The 23,201-nt window shown below is 45.9% G+C and overlaps 1 protein-coding gene across 1 annotated transcript in view; it reads left to right on the forward strand.

Moving 5' to 3' along the window:
• The window catches only part of CACNA1I (calcium voltage-gated channel subunit alpha1 I), an 86,724-nt gene that overhangs the window by 61,754 nt on the left and 1,769 nt on the right, over window positions 1–23,201 (forward strand). The window contains exons 16-34 of the mRNA XM_066320078.1: window positions 226–326; window positions 1,354–1,477; window positions 2,295–2,363; window positions 3,235–3,419; window positions 3,758–3,884; window positions 4,922–5,047; window positions 5,512–5,601; window positions 5,998–6,190; window positions 7,295–7,446; window positions 9,143–9,252; window positions 9,859–9,992; window positions 10,701–10,771; window positions 14,035–14,113; window positions 14,626–14,747; window positions 15,488–15,826; window positions 16,439–16,585; window positions 20,757–20,873; window positions 21,251–21,419; window positions 22,286–22,482. Coding sequence (XP_066176175.1) covers window positions 226–326; window positions 1,354–1,477; window positions 2,295–2,363; window positions 3,235–3,419; window positions 3,758–3,884; window positions 4,922–5,047; window positions 5,512–5,601; window positions 5,998–6,190; window positions 7,295–7,446; window positions 9,143–9,252; window positions 9,859–9,992; window positions 10,701–10,771; window positions 14,035–14,113; window positions 14,626–14,747; window positions 15,488–15,826; window positions 16,439–16,585; window positions 20,757–20,873; window positions 21,251–21,419; window positions 22,286–22,482 — 2,652 coding nt within the window. The remainder of the gene's footprint in view (window positions 1–225; window positions 327–1,353; window positions 1,478–2,294; window positions 2,364–3,234; window positions 3,420–3,757; window positions 3,885–4,921; window positions 5,048–5,511; window positions 5,602–5,997; window positions 6,191–7,294; window positions 7,447–9,142; window positions 9,253–9,858; window positions 9,993–10,700; window positions 10,772–14,034; window positions 14,114–14,625; window positions 14,748–15,487; window positions 15,827–16,438; window positions 16,586–20,756; window positions 20,874–21,250; window positions 21,420–22,285; window positions 22,483–23,201) is intronic.

Here is a 23,201-nt window from a genome sequence, read left to right on the forward strand (position 1 = left end):
TTTTCATAATTTGGGGAGGAAAGTTGATGCCAAGAGGTAAACAAGCCCTGGCAAAAAGCTTCTACCTTCTTTTCCGGTATTTGTTGCCTTTGAGTTGGTTTTCTCAATTGAGGGATTAAAGAAAAGCAGATAGTGGTGTGTTTGAGTCAGATGTGAAAGGAAGAATGTCTCTCTCAGGCAAGTGGGAAGGTGACAGTGACAATTGCTTCTACTGCATCCCTACAGAGCCTGTGCTTTCGCATCCGGAAGATGATGGAAGTCTATAAGCCAGACTGGTGTGAGTTACGGGAAGACTGGTCCATATATCTCTTCTCTCCACAGAACAGGTTTGTGCAGTTTTTGCCATGAGAGGGTTGAGAAGATGGGGCAGATTCTGTTGCTCTGCTGGCCACATCCCCTGATGTTAGGTGGCAACTTTAAACTTACCAGCTGAGAATGTGTATTTTCTCCTCTGTTGTCTGTTCTACAGTCAAACAACATTTCTTTTCCTAGATTCTAGCAATGAAAGGAAAGTTGAGCATCCTAAATAGCTATTGTGATCTTCCCTCCCTTTGGAGTATCCCATTTTTATTTTCAGTGATCATAAATATTTATAGCAAAGCAAGGCAGGGAATACTAATGTTAACACAAAGAGGATAAAGAATGCATTATTGATGATTCCATAATACTGATATTTCCTTCCCTGATACCAGAATAGCATCTTCATTTAATTTACAGTCCCAGTACCCACTTACCAGTTATATCACACCTTTTAGGGTAAAGTTAGTATTCTTCTTGCAAAAAAAAAAAAAAAAAAAGGAAATTTGGGTTAAATTCTTCCTGTTAAAAAGATCTCACCAGGAGAAAATGTCCATGTACCCCAGCCAACAGTGTTCTCACCCATGCATATTGCCCCTTGAAAAAAAGGGGCTTTCATTATACATAACAAGGGAGAGCTTTTTGCTCTGGGTAACACCTATGTTAACATACACAGCATCTTTCAGAAGTGTGGTCCCCATGACTGCTAACCCACCTGCCTCTCCCGAGCTTTCAGCATGTGGCCTCTTTGCTGTGGGGTGGTACAAAGTGTGGGTTTGTGAGGAAAACAGCCTCTTTATAAGGCAAGAGAGGAGCAGAAGGTCATAGTGGTTAGGAAACCACTCTGGCACTGGGGAAATCAATTTGCTCTGCCCTTGCTTTGCTCCAGGCTCCCTGTGTGACAATACCACCCTGGGTTATTGCTATTTCAAGGGACATCAGTATCAGAGATGGGAAAGCTGCTAAATCAGAGCCCAGAATGCTTAACTCTGTGTCCTCTTTGTTGCTAAATTCATTCTGCCCAAGGCACAGGTGCCAACTGGAACTGTCTTGCAGGTTTCGCCTCCTCTGCCAAACCATCATTGCTCACAAGCTCTTTGACCACGTAGTGCTGGCCTTCATCTTCCTGAACTGCATCACCATCGCCCTGGAAAGACCCCAGATTGAGCACAGAAGCACGGTGAGAACCATCACCTGTCACCCACTTCTTAGCACAACCTCTAACAGGGGTTCCTGAGTGTTCCTGGTATTGGTATGATCTCTGGAAGAACTGCAGCATTAAACACCAGCTCCAACTCCTCTGTCCAAATACCTGAATACTAGTCATTGACATAAATGTGTGTTTCCCCTGCAGGCTCTTATAATGGGGCAACCCACTTTATAATACAGAAAGCCTAGTTCCTTCTGTCTTGGAAAGTAAGAGTCTCCTCCAGGAACCTGCATATAAGAGATAAATGACAAAAGGGACAAGGACTGGGAACTGAAAGATAGAAGTAACTTCCATGCTGATGTGGGAATGGCACATCACCATTTGTGTATGCTGCTCTTGAGCTATCTTGGAGGTGGCTCAAGCTGGCAAGTGAAATTACTTTTTCTGTTTGTCTGCCTTAGCTGTCTCACAGACTCTGCTGCACTTGGACACAATCTGTGGTCTGTGATCAGCAGCTCTTCAGGAAAGAGCCCCAGGTCAATGCAGCAGGTTAGGCCTGAGCAGCACTGACAGAAAAGGGCAGAGTGCCTTGAAACCAGATTTACAATATGCAAAAAAATCCCATTCATTATGCTCTGGCAGAACTGCGTAGCATCCTGTCCCAGACAAGGTATATGAGCTGAAAGCTGCCTAGCACTGACCTTTGTCAAGGTATTTCAGACACTTCACAGGAATGCACAAATATCAAGATCATCAGAGGGGCCTGCAAGAGTAGCAAGAAGTAGTCAAAATACATTTAAGGTCCTTCTCTGTTTTGATTTTTTGTTTGGTTGGCTTTTTTTTCTAGGAAAGAATCTTTCTCACTGTGTCCAACTACATTTTCACAGCAATCTTTGTAGCTGAAATGACACTGAAGGTAAGTTACTGGAGATGAACAACTCAGAGCCTTTTTCCAGTGTCAAACACTGTTCATGTTTGCTCAGCACCCTTTTAAAATCTGTTCATCTTTTAAGTGTGCCAGTCCTTCCCTCTGCATTTATAAAGGCAGATACTGCCTGGGGTTCAGTCCTGTCTTGCTAGGCATAGAGATGTTTATAGTAGGCATTAGATCCAGTTGGATCTTAGTATTCACAAAGGATAGCTGGCATTCAAGTATGGATTTTGTAATGATGTCAAGTCTCCACTTCCTTTCTCCTGGAGCAAGAATGGGGGACATTACAACAATATTAATGACATGCTCAAGGTTAAGATAATTATTCAGTAGATGCCAAAGTACTTTGCAACAATCAGAAAACTTTGTTATTGCCTTTTTATGTTTGGGAAAAAGTCCTAAAACTGTGTGCTGGAAGTTAAAACCCTAACATTCATATCTGAATTTTGCCTGTGATTTGCAGGATGTTACTATCTTCCCATGGCCACCAATTTCTGTAGCACCCACTATTTTTGAGAACTGGTGGCAAACAAATTACCCCTTTAAGAGCCAAAGTATGAATTTGGTGCCTGACTTTACCTCCAAGGTGATCTCTGAATGGGGAGACTTTCCCCAAGTCTCTGAAGTGGCAGGGAAAGTTTCCTGTGTGTCCCCTGCAGTGTCATGTTACTCAGGGAGGCAGAAAAAAGGTGTTTTCCTTCATAGACATCCAGGTGACAGGAAAAGATTATGAGATGACACTTCAGTGTCAGGAGGAGTTGATAACTATTCCCCCTCCTCCCATTCTCTTCATAGTTGCCCTCTACCAGGTAACACAGGAGCCATTTCACCCCCTTTTCTCTCTCCTCTCTTCCAGGTGGTCTCTCTAGGCCTGTATTTTGGGGACCAGGCTTATCTCCGCAGCAGCTGGAACATCTTGGATGGCTTCTTGGTCTTTGTGTCTCTCATTGACATTGTGGTCTCAGTGGCCTCTGCTGGTGGTGCCAAAATCCTGGGGGTGCTGCGAGTGCTCCGGTTGCTGCGCACCCTACGGCCCCTCCGGTCAGAACCCCATTGAGCTCTGTTCTGCCCCCTCTTCCCACTGCTTATCCCCAGGAGGAGTGCCAGGGTCAGACCCAGCTGTGCTAGGCAAACTGTGGTCTTTAACAAGCAATAAGCCACAAGGCAGTCCCCCTTAGCCATATATATGGGTCTGATGCTGGAGGTACCTCATCAAGCAACAGATTCATGGGAGAGAAAAGGCTGTTGGATCACAGGGGAGGGATCTCCACTCAGGGGTCACTGCACAGGAAGATGGGTCTGCCGCTGCTGAAAATGCTTAGCTTAGGCCAAACGTCCCTGCCCTGTCCTTTATCACCTTTATTCCACTTCCTCTCCAGAGTCATCAGTCGAGCCCCTGGTCTGAAGCTGGTGGTAGAGACACTAATTTCTTCCCTCAAGCCCATAGGAAACATTGTCCTCATCTGCTGTGCTTTCTTCATCATCTTTGGCATCCTGGGTGTGCAGGTAGGTTGTTACTGTTCATCAAACAGTAGCCCCCTCGAGCCCTGTACCCCCAGGTCCTATAACAGACACAGGGGAGCCAAGCAGAGCAGGAGAGACAAGGAAGCCAGTGAACTTTCTGTGTTTGCCCTCTTTCACAAGTCATCTCCATAACGACACAGCCTTTGGCATGGATGCTCAGCAAGTGCAGGCGTTGCTGGATGTGAGAGACAGGAGTTAAGGCTCACACCTGGCAGCAGCTGGGTCAGGGTTTGGGTCAGTGTCATAGGGAGAGCCCAGGGCTGGCACAGCACAGGGCAAGCAGCTCAGTGCCTGTTCACAATGAACCCTGCCTCCAGTCAGCTCTCTTTCTCCCCCTCACTCTGAATCCTAAACCCACCCACAAACTTCTTTAATTTTTTTATTTAGTCCTCTTTATTTTTGGCTTTTGCGTTGCAGAGGAGCAAGGATGTGGGCGTTCCTTCCATCTCAGGGAATGAGCTATACTTAGTTTGCTCTCATGTATCTGTACAAATGCACAATCCAGTACCTTCCATATGGGGAAAGGAGCCCTGGGCAGACGAGTCACAGCAGTGCAGTGCAGCTTTGTAGAAAAATATGTATGAGAAGAAGAGGATTTTTTTTCTGGTTCTTTACCCTTGGATGAGATCTTCTTTTCCCATCAGCACTCTTAGTAACCAGGAAGCAAGGAGGAAAGATTATTCTAGGGGATTGGTTAGAAGATACTTTTTCCCTTTGTACCCAGAAAGGCTGCCTTTGAGGGCTGTCAGATGGTGGGCTTACAGTCACTGCTGGCCTGGGGCAATGGAGGAGGCTGAAAAGCCAGGTGTGAGCTTACAAGGGTGGTCCTGGCTCCTTTGCAGTGGTTGAGCCTGTGCTCTGCATTGTGTTGGTGGTGTCCCTGTTGAGCTCTATGTGGCTTGCAGTCTTGCAGGCCATGCAGCATCTTGGCAACTTCTGTACGTCCCAGGGAGCACGGGGAACCCTGTGGGGAACCCTGTGGGGAAAGTGACCCTGATGGGGTCACTCCCCTCCTGCAGCTTTTCAAGGGCAAGTTCTACCACTGCCTGGGGGTTGACATCAGGAACATCACCAACCGCTCCGACTGTGTGGCAGCCAACTACAAGTGGGTGCATCACAAGTACAACTTCGACAACCTGGGACAGGTGAGTCTGCTGACAGCCCCTCCCTCTGATGGGAACCCAACACGGGGTCTGTGTCCTCCTCAGGGAACAGATGCAGTGCCTGGAAAGCCAATGCCTGGGCCACAAGGAGCAGTTATTTGGCCTGGGTGTCCATGCAGAAGCTGTGTCACTAGTGGGTTGGTATCAGAATGACACTTACAGGATGAGTGGGAAAGAAAAGTGGTGGCAGCAGAGAGCTTGATTTTCTCTTTTCTCCTGCCACGAAGCAGATGTTCTCCTCAGCCTCTCTCCTCTGGTGGGTCTGGCTGCACATGGCTTCCTGTCACCCCCTCCCTTGTTCTCCAAGGAAGGAGCAGGTTTTGATGTGTACAGAGACACAGGAAGAGTATTTCAGTGCTCTGTGTGTTAGAGCATAAACCCACAATATTTTTTTTCTGCCTGCCAGATGCACCTGCTCCACGTCAGCTTTGCTTTATATGTTGCAGGCTCTGATGTCCCTCTTTGTTCTGGCTTCCAAGGATGGCTGGGTCAACATTATGTATAATGGACTCGACGCTGTGGCTGTTGACCAGCAGGTACATGGACTTTCTTGTGAAAGGGCCTTTTCAGTTTCCTTGTGCTCGTAAGGCAGAAGCATCCTTTAACATCCTGCTTCAGACACCTCCCTCAAACCAACAGTCCCTTCCAGGTCCCTTCTAAATCCTTTGCTCGCCTATTTGCAAGGGCTCAGGTCCATGGTCTTGTCTAGTCCATGCGGGGAGGTGTAGTTGTGGCTGTGTCAGTGGGCCTTTGTCTATTTGTAATGAAGAAGTAAAAATGTCACGTGTCTTTCTGGGCATGCTGGCTCCCTCCTGGTCCACACATGGTTATTTCAACACCTCGTAAAGCAGGATCTGTTGGGCTGCTGCCCACTGCATCCTTATTCCTCTACTGCTAAGACAACGACTGCCTTTGTTCTCCTCCCACTCCAGCCAGTGACAAACAACAACCCCTGGATGCTACTCTACTTCATCTCCTTTCTCCTCATCGTCAGCTTCTTTGTGCTCAACATGTTTGTGGGGGTGGTGGTGGAGAACTTCCACAAGTGCCGGCAGCACCAGGAGGCTGAGGAGGCGCGCCGGAGGGAGGAGAAGCGCCTGCGACGCTTGGAGAAGAAGCGAAGGAGTAAGGCACAGCCTAAGTGTTTGGTTGGTTCGTAGGCCAGGGTTTTCTGAGAAAAACCTTTTCCTCTTCTTTTTCTTTCCCAATGGGCTGGTCTCCAAAATCCATCACACATGGCCGAGCTCTCAGCCTTCTTTCCTGCACCACTGCTGTGTCGCCACACATCTCTCACTGGGGCGGTCTGGGGAAGAGGGGTGGCTGAGGAGGTCTGCTGGGACTCCAGGGAAGGCACTGGGGAAGGGTTTTAGCACCCAGCTCCTCAGGAAATAACATACCAAAACCACCCCTGTGCACATGCTGACTGGCACGGGGCATGCACACATTGGTATGCTTCCTGTGCTTGGGGTACAGTCCCAACTGGGCCTCCTGCAGCTCAGCTGGTGGTTGAAGAAGAGCCTGGGCAGATCATTCTTTGTGTTTAAACCCAAATTTATAGAGGAGGGGGAAAAAAAAGAGGAAGACCCCTATGTTTTGTGTCCCAGTGACCCCAGTGTTGCAGTGTCACTCCTTGGGATCCCAAACCCTCTGTAGAGAAGGAAACCTTCTATTCCTGGTGTTTCTGTCTTGTTTTGAGTTACCTTGAGATAAAAATTGCTAAAGCATACTTGCTCCTGGAAATCATCCCTACTACCCAGACTTCCATTCACAGCCTATGGGCATGCTTTCCCTCCCTCTGATTTAGTTTTCCCCTTCTCCCTTATAACATCCCAGGGCCTCCCCTTGAACCATCTGCTCCCTTTTATCATAAGTGATCTTAATTTGTCAAGAACATGAAATGCTGATTTAGCACTGTTCCCACAAACACAGACTAACAGATTTTCTTTCGAGTATTTTGTTCTTTGCCTTTTTTCCTACATATTTTCCTCCATTTCTTCCTTTTTTTTTTTTTTTTTTTTAATTTTTTGTCTCTTTTCCCCCTCCTCCCTATGTCCTTTATCTTTATCTATTCTTTCCTGGTTTTTCTCTCTCCCAACTACATTCCATTTTCTTTCAGTACCTATTACTGAAAGAATAGGTACACCTTCTTCCTCCTCGGTGTTTCTTACCCATTTCTCTCTTTCTTCTAATTTCTTCCTAACTCTGCCCATATCCCTCTTTCCACTGAAGAGGCGCAGCGTTTGCCGTACTATGCTACCTACTGCCACATACGCCTCCTTATTCATTCGGTCTGCACCAGCCACTATCTGGACATCTTCATCACTTTCATCATCTGCCTCAACGTGGTCACTATGTCCTTGGAGCACTACAACCAACCTGTGGTGAGTGAGATCATGGAGAAAAGTTCTGCCTCCAGACACTGTCATTTTGGTACAGCTCTCTGGTGACTGCTGCCCACCAGCATAAGTAGGACAGTTGGGCATCTCTAAAACCTGGTGTTAAAGTTTTGTAGGAATTAGCTTTGTAGTAGGCAAAATTGTTTGAAGATTTTCATGTGTATCCAGAAAGGTAGTTCCTACTCAGATACTTGGTATCTACTAAAATCAATAGAGAGAAGGTATCTAAGCAAGAATCAAGCTCCTAGAAAGCATGATGCAATTAAATCTCTGTGCTTTATATTAGTGAGGGGATAGGTGGGTCGCTCAAATTTAGCTGCCTGCTCTGCTTTTTACTTTCCCCTGGATCCTAATAGGAGTGGTGGAAGCAGCAGTGTCCTGGGAGCTTCAGGCTTTGCATCAGATTTCCAAATTCAGTCCAATTCCCCTGCCATATGGCCTCAGCTGAGAGAGCGGAGAGAGTGGCTGGTTGTATGTTGTGGGATGGGACATCTTTACCAAGCCACCTTTTCTTCATAGGGGACAAAGTGCTGAGCAGAGCCTCTCTCAGCTGCAGGGTGTGATTCCAAATACAGCACCTTGGAGGCCAAATAAGTTTTACATTTTGCTTGGGTACAGACCATGTACCTTTAGTGTTCCTGGAAAAGCTGCACATGCCTTTGGTGGGAAAAATGTATGCTGCACATATCAAAGGAGCCTTCTGCCTCCATATGTAGACAAAGCATCCATCATGACCTCTGCCCAGTGGCATTTCAGTTTTCTGTTCAGAAGACCCTTGGTTTAGGTGACAGCTCTGGTGTCTGAATGGATTGTCTGAGGTAGCTCAGGCTTTGATCAGGAGCTGAATCTGTCTGTTCTCATTCAAATCTATTGCTGGACTCCTCTGTTTCCTGCCCACCTTGCCCAACTGCCCAGCTTTCATCTTGCCCTAGACGGTGCCCAGCTTTATATTTCAGGAACTCTCAGCCTTTATCTGTTGGTGTCTTCTTTGTTCCTCAACAAAGTCTCTTTCCTACTCTTCAGCTCCTTTCCCTGGAACACAGCTCCAGCCAAGCCAGCCTGCTGTCAGGTTCTGTGAAACAATCTTCTCAAAGCACTTGAAGCCCTTCCAGTACAAAATGCCACCAAAAGCTGCCCACTGCTCACACTGGTTCTTGGTGGTCGTGAAGAGGCTGCACATAAAAAAACCAGAAGCCAAACAGCTCAGAGATGTGATGTGCTGGCCCCAGACCAAGGCACAGCAGGGTTTCCTCTGGTCAGAGATGACCTGAATCCACAACCAGAGTAACCTCTGTGCTTCGCTCCTGGTTGATAGCTATGTCAGTGCCATTAACAAGGTGTCATTCAGGTGGCATGGGCTACTGGCAGAAGAAAAGCTTGATGGCATTTCATGGATTCTCTTGCAATAGCCTCCTCCTCCCAATTATGCTGAACAGTCCAGGAGAAAGGAGCAGTAACTGATCCTGAGAAGAGAATGGGGCAGGTGGTTACCCTTAGTAGGTGACCTCCACATTCAAGTAGGAAGGAAGAGTAGGGCAGCTTCCCCACCCCACAGTGAATACCTGAAACAGCTTCCACACCCCAGGATGAATTCCTGGCACTTAGGAGAGTCCCCACACAGCGGGGTTATGTGTTTGATGTTGCTTTTGCCTCAATTCTTTTCCCTCTCTTTCTGTGGCAGTCCCTGGAGACCGCCCTCAAATACTGTAACTACCTGTTCACCACTGTCTTCGTGTTTGAGGCAGTCCTCAAGCTGGTGGCATTTGGTCTGCGACGATTCTTCAAAGACAGGTGAGCAGAGGGTTGTCAGCTGTGGCTGTGGAACAGCTGGGTTTGGGGTGGGGGTTTGGGGATGGTGCCCTATCTAGACCATGAAGTGGTGGCAGAGTGCTCTGACTGCCTCCCAGTTCTGCACAGCATGGACCCAACCTCATCCTCCACAAGATGCAATGCCTAGATAATAGCAAGAGTTGTCCAAAAATTGCCTCTTGGTTGGAGTCTACTGGTTAGGCTAGAAAGCAAAGGAGATGAGGTTAGAGAGAGGCCCTTTTTTCCTGCCCTTGAGGCAAACTGTGAGCCTGCTGAAGCAGAACATATATAGCAAAGTTGATTTAAGGTAGTAAGGCTGTAAAAAGCTGAGCCCATTAGTCAAAGCATAGCACCATAGTTACACAGCTACATGCTTTCAAATCAGGCTGGCTTGCCTCTGGCTGCTCAGGGTGTGTGCAAAGTGAATCTCTATTTCTCTGGAAAATCTCATATAGGCTGACTCAGAGTGGGCCTTGAACTCATACGTAAGGAGATGTTTAGGATGAAGTGGAGACAAGTACCTTTCTGTCTCAGGAAAATGGAAAAACTCTATATCTTTGTTTATTCTCTTCAATTTTTCTTCTAAAGGTGGAACCAGCTAGATCTAGCCATTGTGCTGCTGTCTGTCATGGGCATCACATTGGAAGAGATTGAAATCAACGCTGCTCTCCCAATTAACCCCACCATTATCCGGATCATGAGGGTGCTGCGTATTGCCCGGGGTGAGACAGACACTGGCCAGAGCAGGGGTGTATGTGCCATGGAGTGCAACTTGGTGCCATGACTCATGGAGCAGTGGCTGTGGAGTCATGAGCTTGCCCTGTCCCCAGAGGAGCCTCCGGGGTGTCCTTCGTCACATCCCAGCAGGGATTCTAGGATCTAGGGCAGCCCAGAAACTCAGGCTTTCTGGTTCCCTGGGAAGCGGAGCACTGGGAGGGTGGGCAGATCATGTGGGAGCTGAACTTTCTCTTTCTCTGTTACTCATTTTTGGGGGAACTATAGAAGTGATGTAGGGAGCAGAGGCCACCAAGCAGGTTGAAATTTGCACAAGTAAGGCGGTGGCCAAGATGTGCCAAGATGCATAACAGTGATGGCCGAAGGAAGAGAAAGTGATGGAAGGAAAAATCAAAGCAGAAGGACAGTTAGGATACACATTCCTGGGAAAAAGCACGTGGCTAGAATGTCTGGGTGAAGCATGAGCAGCCCAACAGACATGGGTGGCAGAAACAAAATACTGAGTAAAAGGGATATTGAGGAAAAGGAACAATTGGGGTTGTACCATCAAAAGCAAGAAGAGGAATGAGGGGAAGGTCCCATTTTTCTGGGGCAAGGAGAGACAGGACATCTGTCCTGTGGTACTGTCATTAGTAAGTCACACAAAGGATGCCTCTGAGCTCAGTCTGACACTTCTCTCGTGCTTGTTGTGGCAGTCCTGAAGCTACTGAAGATGGCCACAGGAATGCGAGCGCTGCTGGATACAGTTGTTCAAGCCCTGCCACAGGTAAAACATCTTCCCAAAAGACTCTCCTCTTCTGTTCCTTTTTCCAAAGAGTTGATTCTTGTGGAGTCGCAGAGATGGTGTCTGCTGTGGTGTGCAGGCAACTGCCTGAAGGTTATGTCCAAGTTCTCATGTCATTCGTGGGGTTACAGCTCACCTCGCTGAGGTACAGCATCCCTCTTCTCCAGCATGTGAAAGAAATGAGGTTTGTCCCCTGCATAAAGGTCGATTTCTTCCATCATGTCTAGCTGGTGTCTAACTGTTTGCAGCTAGTCCATGGCTCCTTTCACCTCTCTCCGTAGAAGGGAAGAGTGATTGGAAGCTATTTCAGGAGGAAAGGAAATCTTTCTGTCACTGCACTTCACCCTTCCCTGAATGTGCCCTTTCCTCCCCCCCTTTCTCTTTCATTTGCACTCTCATCACTCCTTTTCTTAGCCAGTGCTTCCCCCTTCCTACTTTTTCTTCTTTTCTCCTCCTGGATCCCTTTGTGTTTCTGAGCTTCTCATGCATGAGAAGCAGTGACACGCTCTGTTGTGACTCACACATCCAGCAGTTAAGTGTCTGCCGCAAGACATGGAGACAGAAGGATCTCATGAGCTGTGAGTGGCAGCTGCTCCCTAACAAGATGCTGACACGGTGCTTTACACAGGCTTCAAGCCCACTGTGAGCATCCTCTGTGATGGATGAGCAGTGAGGGAGTCTAGCCCCCTTCCTTTTGGATTGTTGAGGGAGAATTGTTAAGCAAGGAGTAATGGCACCAAGTGGCTCTACAGATCATACATCAGACCAGTCCCTTGGCAGTCCCCGCAACTCTGCTGCGTGATATCAAAATGCACAGGCATTTGTCAGTTGATTTATCAGCTAATGTGCTAGTGCTGGTGAGTGATGATCAGCTGGGAATCAATCTGGAAACAGCATGAATAGTTACCCAGGGAATTTACTTCTGGTGTTGGTGACAATATATGTCAATCTGAATTAGAGGAATATGATGGCATAAAAGTGAAAAGGAAACTGTGATCTTTTATGGATCCTGAGCTCTGTCTGATCTCCCATGCTTTTTATTAAACAACAATTATTTATGGTTTATTATAATAATAGTAATAACAACGATATTCATAATACATGTGTAGCATATACAACATCATTCAGGACAATTGTAGGCTGTGATACACTGGACAATAGAAGGAAGGGGGAGATGAAGGATGTGCAGGCAGATCTGGAATGTAAATTTTTATTAGTTCTGGCTCTGCTGCCACAGACTGGCTCAGTGCAGCTTCTTTGCACCTTGCTCTTTTCCATTCCAGGAGCCACAGCAGATGTTTTTTCTCAGGCAAGGATGAGGAACAGAGCAGGTCTTCAGATCCAGCTTCTGCATGTCTGTGGCATGTTTATTCTGAAAGCACAATAAATGCACACAGATATTAAGAGCTGGATGAAATAGTATCCAGAAACTGTTGGTAAGAGGATTCTGCCATATATTTGCACTTAAATTATGAGGTTCAACTTCTACCCCCAAAACATAGATAATAAATAAGACAGGAGGAAATATTCATGTCCCTATCATGTAGACAGAGAAACTGAGTCATCAGACAGTTAAGGGCTTTGTGCAAGATGGCAAAGAGCACAGCTGGAACCTGTGAGTCTGTTTCTGTTCCCAGCTACAAACCACAAGTATATTCTTCCACACTTTCTCATTTCTGATTTTTCTGTCTCCCATTTGCCTACAGCTTCTTTGCTAACCAAGTTTGTGGGCCAGGTCTTTTGGAGACCGGTAATACCTGCCTCAAAGCAGGCAGATGTCTGAAAGTTTGGTCTCTAGGTATTCTCTAGAAGATAATAACAAGCAGTACTCATTTCCTCCAGCATTAAAGCCTATGACTTCCTATTGACTGGCTTTTGCTACTTCCTGTAACAGGTTGGCTTTGTTTAATAAAGCTGTGTAGCGGGGATAAAAAAAATCCCTCCATACTTTTAGTTGTGTAAAAATCTGAACCTAAAGGTCTAAAATCCACCTGTTTCAACATTAAAAGAATGAATCCAGTCTCCATATTTATACACCGTGTCTTTGAGGGACAGTTGAATAATCTGTAATATTATTCTCCAAGATTTATTGGCTTTGCCAAAAAGAAGTTAAGTCAAAGCGGGGGGAATCCCTGCAACCTCAATCCCAGTTTGGCTGGGTTGCACATGGCTAATAAAGGAGATGAGTATGATGGATAACTCAGAGATCTGAGTTTAATGCATCTGACCGCAGGCAGCATTCAAAGACCAGGGGCACGGTTAGCCTGGCATTTTATAGTGTTTTACCTGGGGGTAGGGCTCCAAACTTGGTTACAGGGCTGGGGCTTGATCTTACAGGTCTAAGGTCTTGAACTAGTGGGACTTACTCTCTTAGCATCTTCCTGATGTCCCTCCTCCCTAGGTCTCAGGTTTATTCCCTCCATGTAGGGAACCTGGGCTAAGCTTTCATCTGTCCCAGGTAATTCCCAGGCTTCCACGGAAGTAGTTTAAAATAAGCTGTCCTTTCCCTTGCACTATCCTCTTCCTGACCTTTCTCTTTTTGTTCCTAGAGCACAGACTCAAATCAGGGACTTTGGCTTGCTAATGGGATACAAGACATCTCCAGTTTCAATTCAATCCTGTCTAAATTCCCTTCCTGTCTCTGTTACACTGCAGCAATTCTTAATAGTGAACAGAGCTTTAATTTTAAAGAGCCCATTGGAAATGTAATCCTTAGCTAAGTTTTATTACCTTCCTTTTCTTAACATCCTGTAGACACAGACCCAGCTCTGTGTTTTCACAGCATTTACTATGGTGTCTAATTTAGTCATCAGCAATAATTCCTCCCAGTGAGTATGTAGGGAGCCAGGATGTGGCAGTTCAGGGGAGTGGGTGGGCTGAATAATTAATTTCTCTCCTGAATTTGGATGGCACAGCAGTTGCAATGACTAAATTAGATTGCTGAAGTGATGATCCTAACATAGGCCCAGTGACCACATGCATTTAGACAAGAAACTGTTTAGTGTTTCAAAAAACCTGTTAAGTCCTTAACTTTTCCATGCCTTCTTTTCCCACCTGCCTGCTCCTCCCCCAGCCCTGATGGTAACGAGCCATCACTGAACATTTCTGAAGTGTTGAGCAATTGTTTGGTTGCATGTGTACACTGGAATTTCACTGTTATTCTCTTTAGACTTGGAAATGTAGAAACACTTTCTGTGAAGGTGAAATAGGCTTTGGGATAGGCTGACAGTGCCATTTGCTTTCAGGTGGGAAACCTTGGACTCCTTTTCATGCTCCTCTTTTTCATCTATGCTGCTCTAGGAGTGGAACTCTTTGGAAAACTAGGTAAGTCTCTAGCAGACCATGCTTCAATGTGAGCTGGTTGGGCTTTCTCAAAATCAAAACTCTTCAATTAAGGGACTGAATTATTTGATGGACTTTATTCTCCCTTATGCGTAATTGATGTAAGAAGAATTTACTTCTAAATTGTTGTTGCCCTTGCTTGCATTCTTAAACATTTGCTTTTCTTGCACTCTGTCCCTGACATTGCCTTCAAGATGACAAGAAAAAAAATGTGTAAAACTTTATTTACATCTCTTGCCATGCAATATTGATCAAGAAGAAAGGCAGCCCAATGACAGGCTGAGAGGATCCCCCTGAGCAACAGAGTTTACACTGCCTGATATCCTGGGGCTGGGCCATCAGGGATTTTTCCATACTTATAGCCAACAGCCAACTATTGGGCAGGGTGCTGATACCATTCATTACCTGAGGTCTTCAGGTTGTGAGTTCATATTGTTGGTCCCAGGACTGGTTGTGTGTCCTCCCCTGAGTGTTGCATTCCTCTTGTTTTTCAGTGTGCAATGATGAGAACCCCTGTGAAGGCATGAGCCGCCATGCCACCTTTGAGAACTTTGGGATGGCCTTCCTCACACTTTTCCAGGTGTCCACAGGTGACAACTGGAACGGGATTATGAAGGTAACTGGGACTTGGAGGCAAAGATCTGCTGGTGGAGAAAGAGAAATTCTAATGTGTGGGTCTGTTCAGCAGAGCTTGGGCTAGCAAAGGCAAGGGGAACAGAACACAGAAGCTGGGTTGCTAGATAAGATCCCTCCTTGGTCCAGAGTCTCTCTCCCCACCGTGGTAACTCACACCTTGGGCTCATCTAGTCCTAGAGACATCTGAATGAGAAAAATGGCAATTTTCCTTGGGAGGAACAAGAAAATCATGTAGGCTAATATCCACTGTAATCAGGACTGTTATCAGTGCTGATCACAGGACATGTCTGTTGGACATGACACTCATCTGCAGAGCTACCAAGAAAGTACAAAAAAAAATACTTCCTTTGGAGGACATGGAGAAAGGAAAGTTCTTTCATTACCTATGGTGCTTTTGAGAATAGATGGGAGAAGGCAGTACCAGCCTGCTCATTTTTGGTCTTGTTCACATGTGTGGGGTTACGGTGGCAGCAACACGTCATAATCTGAAAGTTCGCTTTGGATGGTTTTGCTCTGTAGCAAACAGCGTATGAACAGAGTGTGTCCCAGATTCTTTGGGGACCTCATTATGCCAAAAGGTATGGGGTGATAGAAGTGTTTGCCTTGTCCTTTCCATTGGCATCAGTGTTTTTTTGACAGAGAGAAAAGACAATCTTCCGTTTCTTACTTTAGTCTTTCCTTCCTCCCATCGTTCCCTCTCAATCCCAACTTCCCCTCAAGGATACCTTGCGTGACTGCAGCCATGATGACCGGAGCTGTCTCAGCAACCTGCAGTTCATCTCCCCACTGTACTTTGTCAGCTTTGTGCTCACAGCCCAGTTTGTCCTCATCAATGTGGTGGTAGCTGTGCTCATGAAACATCTTGACGACAGCAACAAGGAAGCCCAGGAGGATGCAGAGATGGACGCTGAGCTTGAGATGGAAATTACTCATGGGCTGTGCTCCCACAAGTCAGGCTCTCCAAATTCAGGACAGGGGAAAGGAGCAGGAACAGGAGGAGGTGGTGGTAGAACAGATCCTGAAGGACATCTGTGCATGAGATGTTACTCTCCAGCCCAGGTGAGTACACCTTTGAACTTATTAACCAGACTGCAGCAAGGAGCTGTGGGCATTAGCTGGGCAGCTCAGATGATTAAGGGCTTAGCAGTAGCAGAGTCTTCCATCTCAGGGTGAAAGGTTTGCTTTCAGCAGTAGACTTTTGAGTTGATAGGATCATGTAGGGACAAGGCTATGACAGCAGTGTGTCCTGTTCATTGTCATCATGGTGTAGGAACCTGAGGGCCAGCAGAGGAGGGATGGAGCAGATCAGCTAAAGGTATGACAAGAGCAAATTTGAGAGGAGAGCTCAGGAGAAGAGTGCAGGAGAAATGGCAGATCCAGAGTGAGTGACTCCAGCAGAGCTGGAAGGGAGACGTGAGCACTGAAAGTGAGTGAAGACTGTCCCTCCTTATTTTATTTTTTTTTTTTTTTCATTGAACTCTGGCACCTTTACACAACCTGTGGAGCAAATGTTTCCCCCAGTGACCCTGTGCAAGTACCTGCAGAACAAGATGCTGCACCAGATGAGTCAGGGTGGAGAACCCAGCCCCAAATTCACGTGAAACTTGAAAGCAAAAAACTCGACATTCTTAAAATGATCTCTCCCATCCTCCCCCCTTTCTTGTCCCCTAGGAGAACTTATGGCTGGACAGTGTCTCTTTAATTATTAAGGACTCCTTCGACGGGGAGTTAATGATCATCGATAACCTATCGGGCTCCGTCTTCCATCATTACTCCTCGCCGGCCATGTGCGAGAAGTGTAACCATGACAAGCAAGAGGTAACCTGCGTACGAGGATGTGTGAGGGCACTCTTCCCCCCAGACCTGCACACCCACACCCACGTGCCCGCAGGTCGTCCCATGTGTGCTCCTCACTGTAGACTGTGTAGACAGTAGAGCTTGTTGACCTGTGTTTGTTGTGAAGTGCTGGTGCTAGTACAGGCCTGCCCTCCTCAGGCACACGTGGATGTTTGAGGTGGTGGAAAAGTGAGACACGACAGGACACGGGTCAGCAGGGACAGAATAACCCTGTAGAGAAATGACTATGAAGGCATCCCTTGGCAGCTCTTGTTTTGTTCAATTCTGCAAGAAAGTCTAGGTTCAGGCTCATGTTGGACAGAGGACTCTGAGGATCTCACCCCAATGAGACCACTCGGGAGCAATTCAGTGGGAGATTTGAGCTTGTGTTTTGTCCTGATTTTAAGCGTGTGCTTGCTTATTCCCTATTGAGGCCGATCAGTTAAGCACATGTTTAAATGCTTTGTTGAATAGAGTCATGTCCACGAGTAAGGACTGGTTTGTGGTGAAAACCAGTTAATTAGTTTGTGCGAAAACGAAATAAAAGTGGGCCCACTGAGAAAGTTTGTTAGCTGACAAATGGGTTGTTGCTAAGAGCAGGACTAAATGGGTTGCACTTGAGCTACTAAAGTTGGTAGATGCTTTGGAAAACTCATTCCTAAGCAATTAGTCTTTTCAGCCTGTGAAACTTGAGCAGCAAGATAGTCTGGGAAGGGTTAGGTGAGTAGCACAACTAATTCAGTTCTGAAATAATTTTATTGTATGTAGGTGCGCTGATTATGTGTTTTCAGGTTTGTAGCAGTAGTGTAACTCTTTTGACAGTAAATTGGTACATCGGGGGCAAACTTCACCCTCTCCATCCCTGTAAGTGACTCGATATGTTGTTATAGGTTATAAAGACACAAGGAAACTTTGGGAAAGAGCTCTTATTGGCAGATCACTCTATTGATGTTTGAAGAAAGCAATATTTTGTTTGGTCTCAGATTTCTAGTTCTGATGCTCTGGTATTCTTCAGCTTCTCAGCTGTCTGCTTTTCCCCATTGCTTCATTTTGAAAGTATCAAAATGCAAACATTGCTGTAGTTTATCACTATTGAGACACTTCACAAATGAATTCTGCATTAATGAGACCAAATAACTGGTTTTCAATTAGCTGCAATTTCCACTGCTTTACTGAAGTCTTTATGTTCAGCAGTTGGTGCTTTCTCAGCAAATGAGATCTCCTAAGACATTCCAGAATTATTGCCCCCAAGTCATTTGCAGCTAGTTTGCTACATTTGAAAACCTCACAGATAATCTTCAGTGTCCTGCCTACAAATAAAGACAACAACCCATTTTCTTACCTTTCCAGCAAAGAAAGTAGATAGCAAAATCTTCAAATGCAACTCAGAGCCAGAGCAAAGAATTTGATGTAGTTATCACAACTGAAGAATTTTTCTTAGATCGTATTTTCTAATGGCTGTTACAGAGCCATAAATTACTTTCAAATTTGGTATTTCATCAACACATCTAAAATGTGGAACTGAAAAGAAATTACCTGTGCAAGAATGAGTTTAGTTATAAAATACAGATGTTTTATTTTGGATCATATGAGTCAAAACTATACCTTAGGATTTTAAGCCAGGATTGATCATGACCTTCTCTTCATATTTCAAAGTAGAAAAAAAATTGAGGAAATTTCAATGGTAGAGCACTATACGCAGCCATAGGCAACATCAGCAGTGCCCACAGTCATTAAATTAGAGTGTACTCTGGTACATCAACATATCCAAATGAATATTTTTCACAGACTGAATTGTACAGTCCCAGAAATAATTAACAGCAAGTTACATAGGCAAAACTATTTATCTAGTCCTCTTAAGTGCATGTGTGTTAGAAAAAAACAGTATGCTTGCTGTCCACCCTATCAGCTTTAAACTGTCCTTCTGACAAAAATCACATATTAGGCAAAAATGTCCCCTCCAATTTCATTGGTAGTTTAATTCATCAAGATGCTGAGCACAGTGGATGGACACAGCATTTAAACATCTGCTTTAACTCATAATGGTGTGCTAAGCCTTTTGTGGCATTGAACAGAAGTGCTCAGTGCCTTTCCCAATTACACTCCTGATACTTTATTTTCAAACTAATTATTTGTACAATTAAGGATTTTTGTAATCGTGGGTCTGTTTTTAAGATACAGCTGCAAGTAGTTGTTTTCTAAGGGATATGTGTGCATGGTTCAGTATCTCAGGCTGATGTTCCCGGCAGGTTTCATGGATTGGTGTCTAGTGAACAGCCCCTTCTCTCCCCACTGCAATTTAAAATATGTTTTTGTTCCTCATCTTTAGTCATCAGATTTTAAAATATTCTACTGTAAGGGAAGCAAAAAGAACAAAACCTTTTTTTCATGGTGCTAAACTCTTCTCTCGTCATTTCTATCCTTTCACTCTTGGGATGGTGGACAGACATCTGTATATGGATGACTGAGGTGTCTTTAGCCACGGTAGGAGTTTGTCAAATGAGCACCAGTGAAATGTGTTTCCACACCTGCAGTTTATTTAGTCATGACTTTGTCAATTGTGAGTTTTGTGTAGATCCCAGAGTGGTCGGAATTTTCAAGCAAGTGGTTCAGGGACAAACAGATTGTTCTGGCTTTTGTTGAAATCCCTTTTTATGGATGGCAAAGGTAGTCACAGATGTTACCACGTCATGCTCAGGTCTCTACAGGCACAGCTGTAAGGCTGTTTTGGTGTCACAAGCACTTGGGAGAGTAACAGATGGGTACACACATTAGGTGGGACTGAATGAAGACTGTGATTCTCCACACAAGTTATTCCTGACTGGTGGTTGTGTAGCATCCCTGGCATAAGTTCATTGTGGGCTCTCTGTGCGTTTGTGCTCTGAGGAGTAGTTGTTAGTTTTGGGCTTTCTCCATGGTTGAACAGCACCATGTTCCTGTGTCAGACTAACAGCTCAAATAAGGATGTCATTTGTCCACTTTATTTAAATCCAGCTCTAGTTTTCCATTCTGTTTGTTTAAAGTGCATTATCCCTCAGATGGAGACCTCTTCCAGTCTCTGGCATTGGCACAAGCCACTAAACTTCCAGCTCGAAAGTCATCTCTCCAAACATTTCACCTGCTGTCATGGCGCAAGGCTGTAGCTGCCTCTTGGAAACACAAACACATGGCCAGAAGCTGTCCTGACTGAGACAACCCAGAATACAGCTCTCAAGAGTTAGCTGCTGGTGGTGCAGTCTTTTGGCACGCTAGAGACCAGTGATGGAAATCCAAGCACAGGAGGGATAGCATAACTGCTTAGGCTGGTAGAAAAAGATGCTTTTCAGGCATTGTGAGAAAGAGTTGTCAGGCAAAGGGGATGTAAAAGCTTGGAGGAAAGAGGATGGGAGAAGGGAACATGTGGTATGAAACAAGCCAGAAGATGAAGCAAGGTCAAGCATGGGACTGGAGCAGAGCTGAAGCACAAGAATGAGAGAGATGCAGTGATCAGACTTGCTTTCAGAAAGCAAAGAGCTCAGGTGCGGGTGTGTGGGAGGGAGGGCTGAGTTTACAGATGGAGAACAGAGTGGAAGACAGTGTTAGATAAGATCTTGGGTAGGTTAAATGAGAGGGGAAAGGCGAGATGCAGGAAAGCTGGAGAGAAACAGGGTTTCAGTAATGAAGGTAAGAGAATATGAAAAGCATGATACTGGCATGGACTGCAAAAGGCATGACTTTCCCTGGAATGAAAGCACTTTCATGTTTAAGCAGGGCTGTCTGTGGTGCCTTCAGAAAGAGGGGTCCACTCCTCATCCCTCAGCAGAGCCGGCTGCCCTGTCACCAGCCTGAGGGACCTCTCTGCCTGCCTGGCTTTACTTGCAGGGCTTTGGGCCAGCTGTATCGCTGTGACAGATACAGGACTTGTTCCTCCAGTTCTGGCACTAGAGGAGCATGGACTGGTAGCCTGCTTGCAGATCATATATTCAGCCTTTCTTAAAAAGTGAATTCTCCTGCCCAGCCCAGGTCTGGGTTAGGCAGTTCCTAATATATCCAAGGAATATAACCTAAAATTGATCTTGGGTCTACAGGTTCTCACTTATCCACCATCAACAGTGTGACTGCTTGAAATGGGATGCCAGGTATGACCTCTGATAGCTCCTTTCCCTTCCTGCAGGTCCAGCTGGCTGAAATGGAAGTGTTATCCCTCAACTCAGACAAGTCCTCTTCCATCCTTCTAGGAGATGAGTCAGACAATCAAAACTCTGCTCAGCTGAATCCTAAGGAGATCAAGGTTAGCCTCAGATAGCCATGGGCATCTTACACCATGTGCTGTACTTACGCCCCTGCTAATTTCAGGTGCTCTGTACTCATCCAGGTGTCCCTGCTGAGGAATACAATTCTGGTTATCTTTCAAGAGCTTCTCCATAGAGACATACTGTGGAGTAGGATTTGAGAACAAAAGAATAATACATGTATTTGAAAGTTCTCTTCACTATTGTTAGTAACTTCTTCTGAATTAGTCCAAAGGTGTTTTGGGCTGGAAAACTGAGCATCTCTTAGACAGCTTGAAGTTATTATCAAAATCAGTTCTTCTTGAGGCTTTGAAAAGTCTGCTCTATTATCTTTCATTAAATTTCCCAAGGCTTTGTCCTCACTTATTTTTTCCAGCAGGATGCCCAGGACAACCCCGATTCCACTGAGGCAGACAATCTGGGGGAATGCCTGCTTCCAGCATCCAGCGAGGATGGCTCTGCAAACCCAGACAGTTACCTGTGTGAAGTGGAGAATACTTCTTTCAACTCAGTTCAGACTTGGCTAAAGCATGAAAGTACCAAAGGTGAGCAGGGCTCTCATGCCCCAGGTCTGCCAAACTGTGGGTTGGTCCAGTTCTGTTTTTCCCCTGCTTTACCTCTGCCAGGGGGAGAGTTAATGTGACTTGGGGTTACACTAACCGAGAATTAGCTTTCAGTTTGTTAACTTGCCTCAGCAATGGGAAGAGGAGCAGTTCCTTCGTTTTTGTTGCTAGTTTTTATATCCTCCCTCAGACATGACTCTGTGAAATATTGTGAATGTGCTGATCCCCATTTGCAGTAATGCACCCATGCATGGTCAGAAAAGAGCGGGCACAGATTCTCCCGATGTGCCAGATGGATGAACTGTGCTCACTCAGCACAGAAAAACACTGCTGCCCCCTGAGACCAAGTAAAGGTTCGGGGAACATGTAATACATGTCTGCCCTTGGTGGAAGTGCTCCAGTTCTACTCTTGAGCATGCCCTGGTCTTCTGTGGTCCCCAGCTTTTCCCAAACCATCACTTAATTTATCTCCCTTAATCTCTTGCCTTGCAGGATCTGGGATCAGTGTCCTCTGGCAGTGACACATACTTGAATCAAGGCATTACAGCTCAGCATTTCTCTGTGAGAGCAAAAGCAGAGCTGGCCTGCTGCCTTATGAGCTGTGTTACATCTTCCTGGTCTGGTGCAAGTTTTTGTGCAAAAAGTGGGGTCCTTAATCTGAATACCAGACTGAGGCTTCTTGGCCACGAGTGCATGTTCCTGAATATCCTTTGTTCACTGGACCTGAGATTTTCCTCAGTGTAACAGCAGCAAAGGCACAAAATAAAATCAGAGGACTCTTCAACTTTTTTTTTTTTTTTTTTAATTCTATTTCTGTTCTCCTCCCCTTTCTTTTGATGCTCTGTCAGTCCCTCCTAGCCCCTTCTCTCCAGGTGCATCTTCCCCTCTGTTACCTGTACCAACAGAATTTTTCCACCCAGTCATCTCTGCCACCCAAACAGGGCCTGAGGAAGTCTTGTGTCCACACAACCTTCCTAAGATCTCTCTGCAAGGCTCGTGGGCATCACTGAGATCTCCAGGTGTGAACTGCTCACTTCTCCATCAGGTGAGGAACCCCACTTCTGTCTGCTAGGAAAACTCAATTTTCACATCCCACCCAAACAGGGGGGGCTGAACGAGGAGGAAGGCAGAGGAAGGAGAGAGGCAGCTGTAGTCACAGGCTTGGTAACCTGGTTCTGTAGGAGGAGCACAGTGGACTGCAGAATGCACCAGGGTGAGGGAGGAGAGAGGGTAGTATAACAAAGTGGTGTTGGATAGCTCTCACCCCGTGAAGTCATTTGTTCCTCTGCTTTGGATCAACAAACAGTTTGACAGCTGCAGCCGGCCCCACATTAAGATGAAATCACATCACTCTGTAGCTCCCCCCTGGGTCCCTGGCACTGAGTGTGCTGCAGACACCTGCACGCACAGCAGCCATGGGGATGGGCCAGGGAGGTGACAGCTGCACAGCATCCTCGGGTCCTCTTAACACTGTGGCTCCAAATCATGCACCTTCTTGGTTGGAACAGACTTCTTCCCACCTGCATCCTCCACATCCCTTAGTGTCCTGTTCACCCACTGTGTCCCTTAGCTCACTGTTTGGCCCTGCCCACTTAACTCTTGCATCCCAGAAAGGTGCCATCTCTTTCTGAAAAGGTAGCTATTTCTCACTAAAGAAAGAGAAGAATAAAAGCACTGGGGGGAGATCAGGTGTCTCTGAAGTGCAGGAGATGCAGAGATGAAAGCCCAGTAGAGATCTCCTACTGTTGTTCTTGGAAGAAAGTC

This window comes from Sylvia atricapilla, chromosome 5, assembly GCF_009819655.1.
Source record: "Sylvia atricapilla isolate bSylAtr1 chromosome 5, bSylAtr1.pri, whole genome shotgun sequence".
Lineage (NCBI taxonomy): Eukaryota > Metazoa > Chordata > Aves > Passeriformes > Sylviidae > Sylvia > Sylvia atricapilla.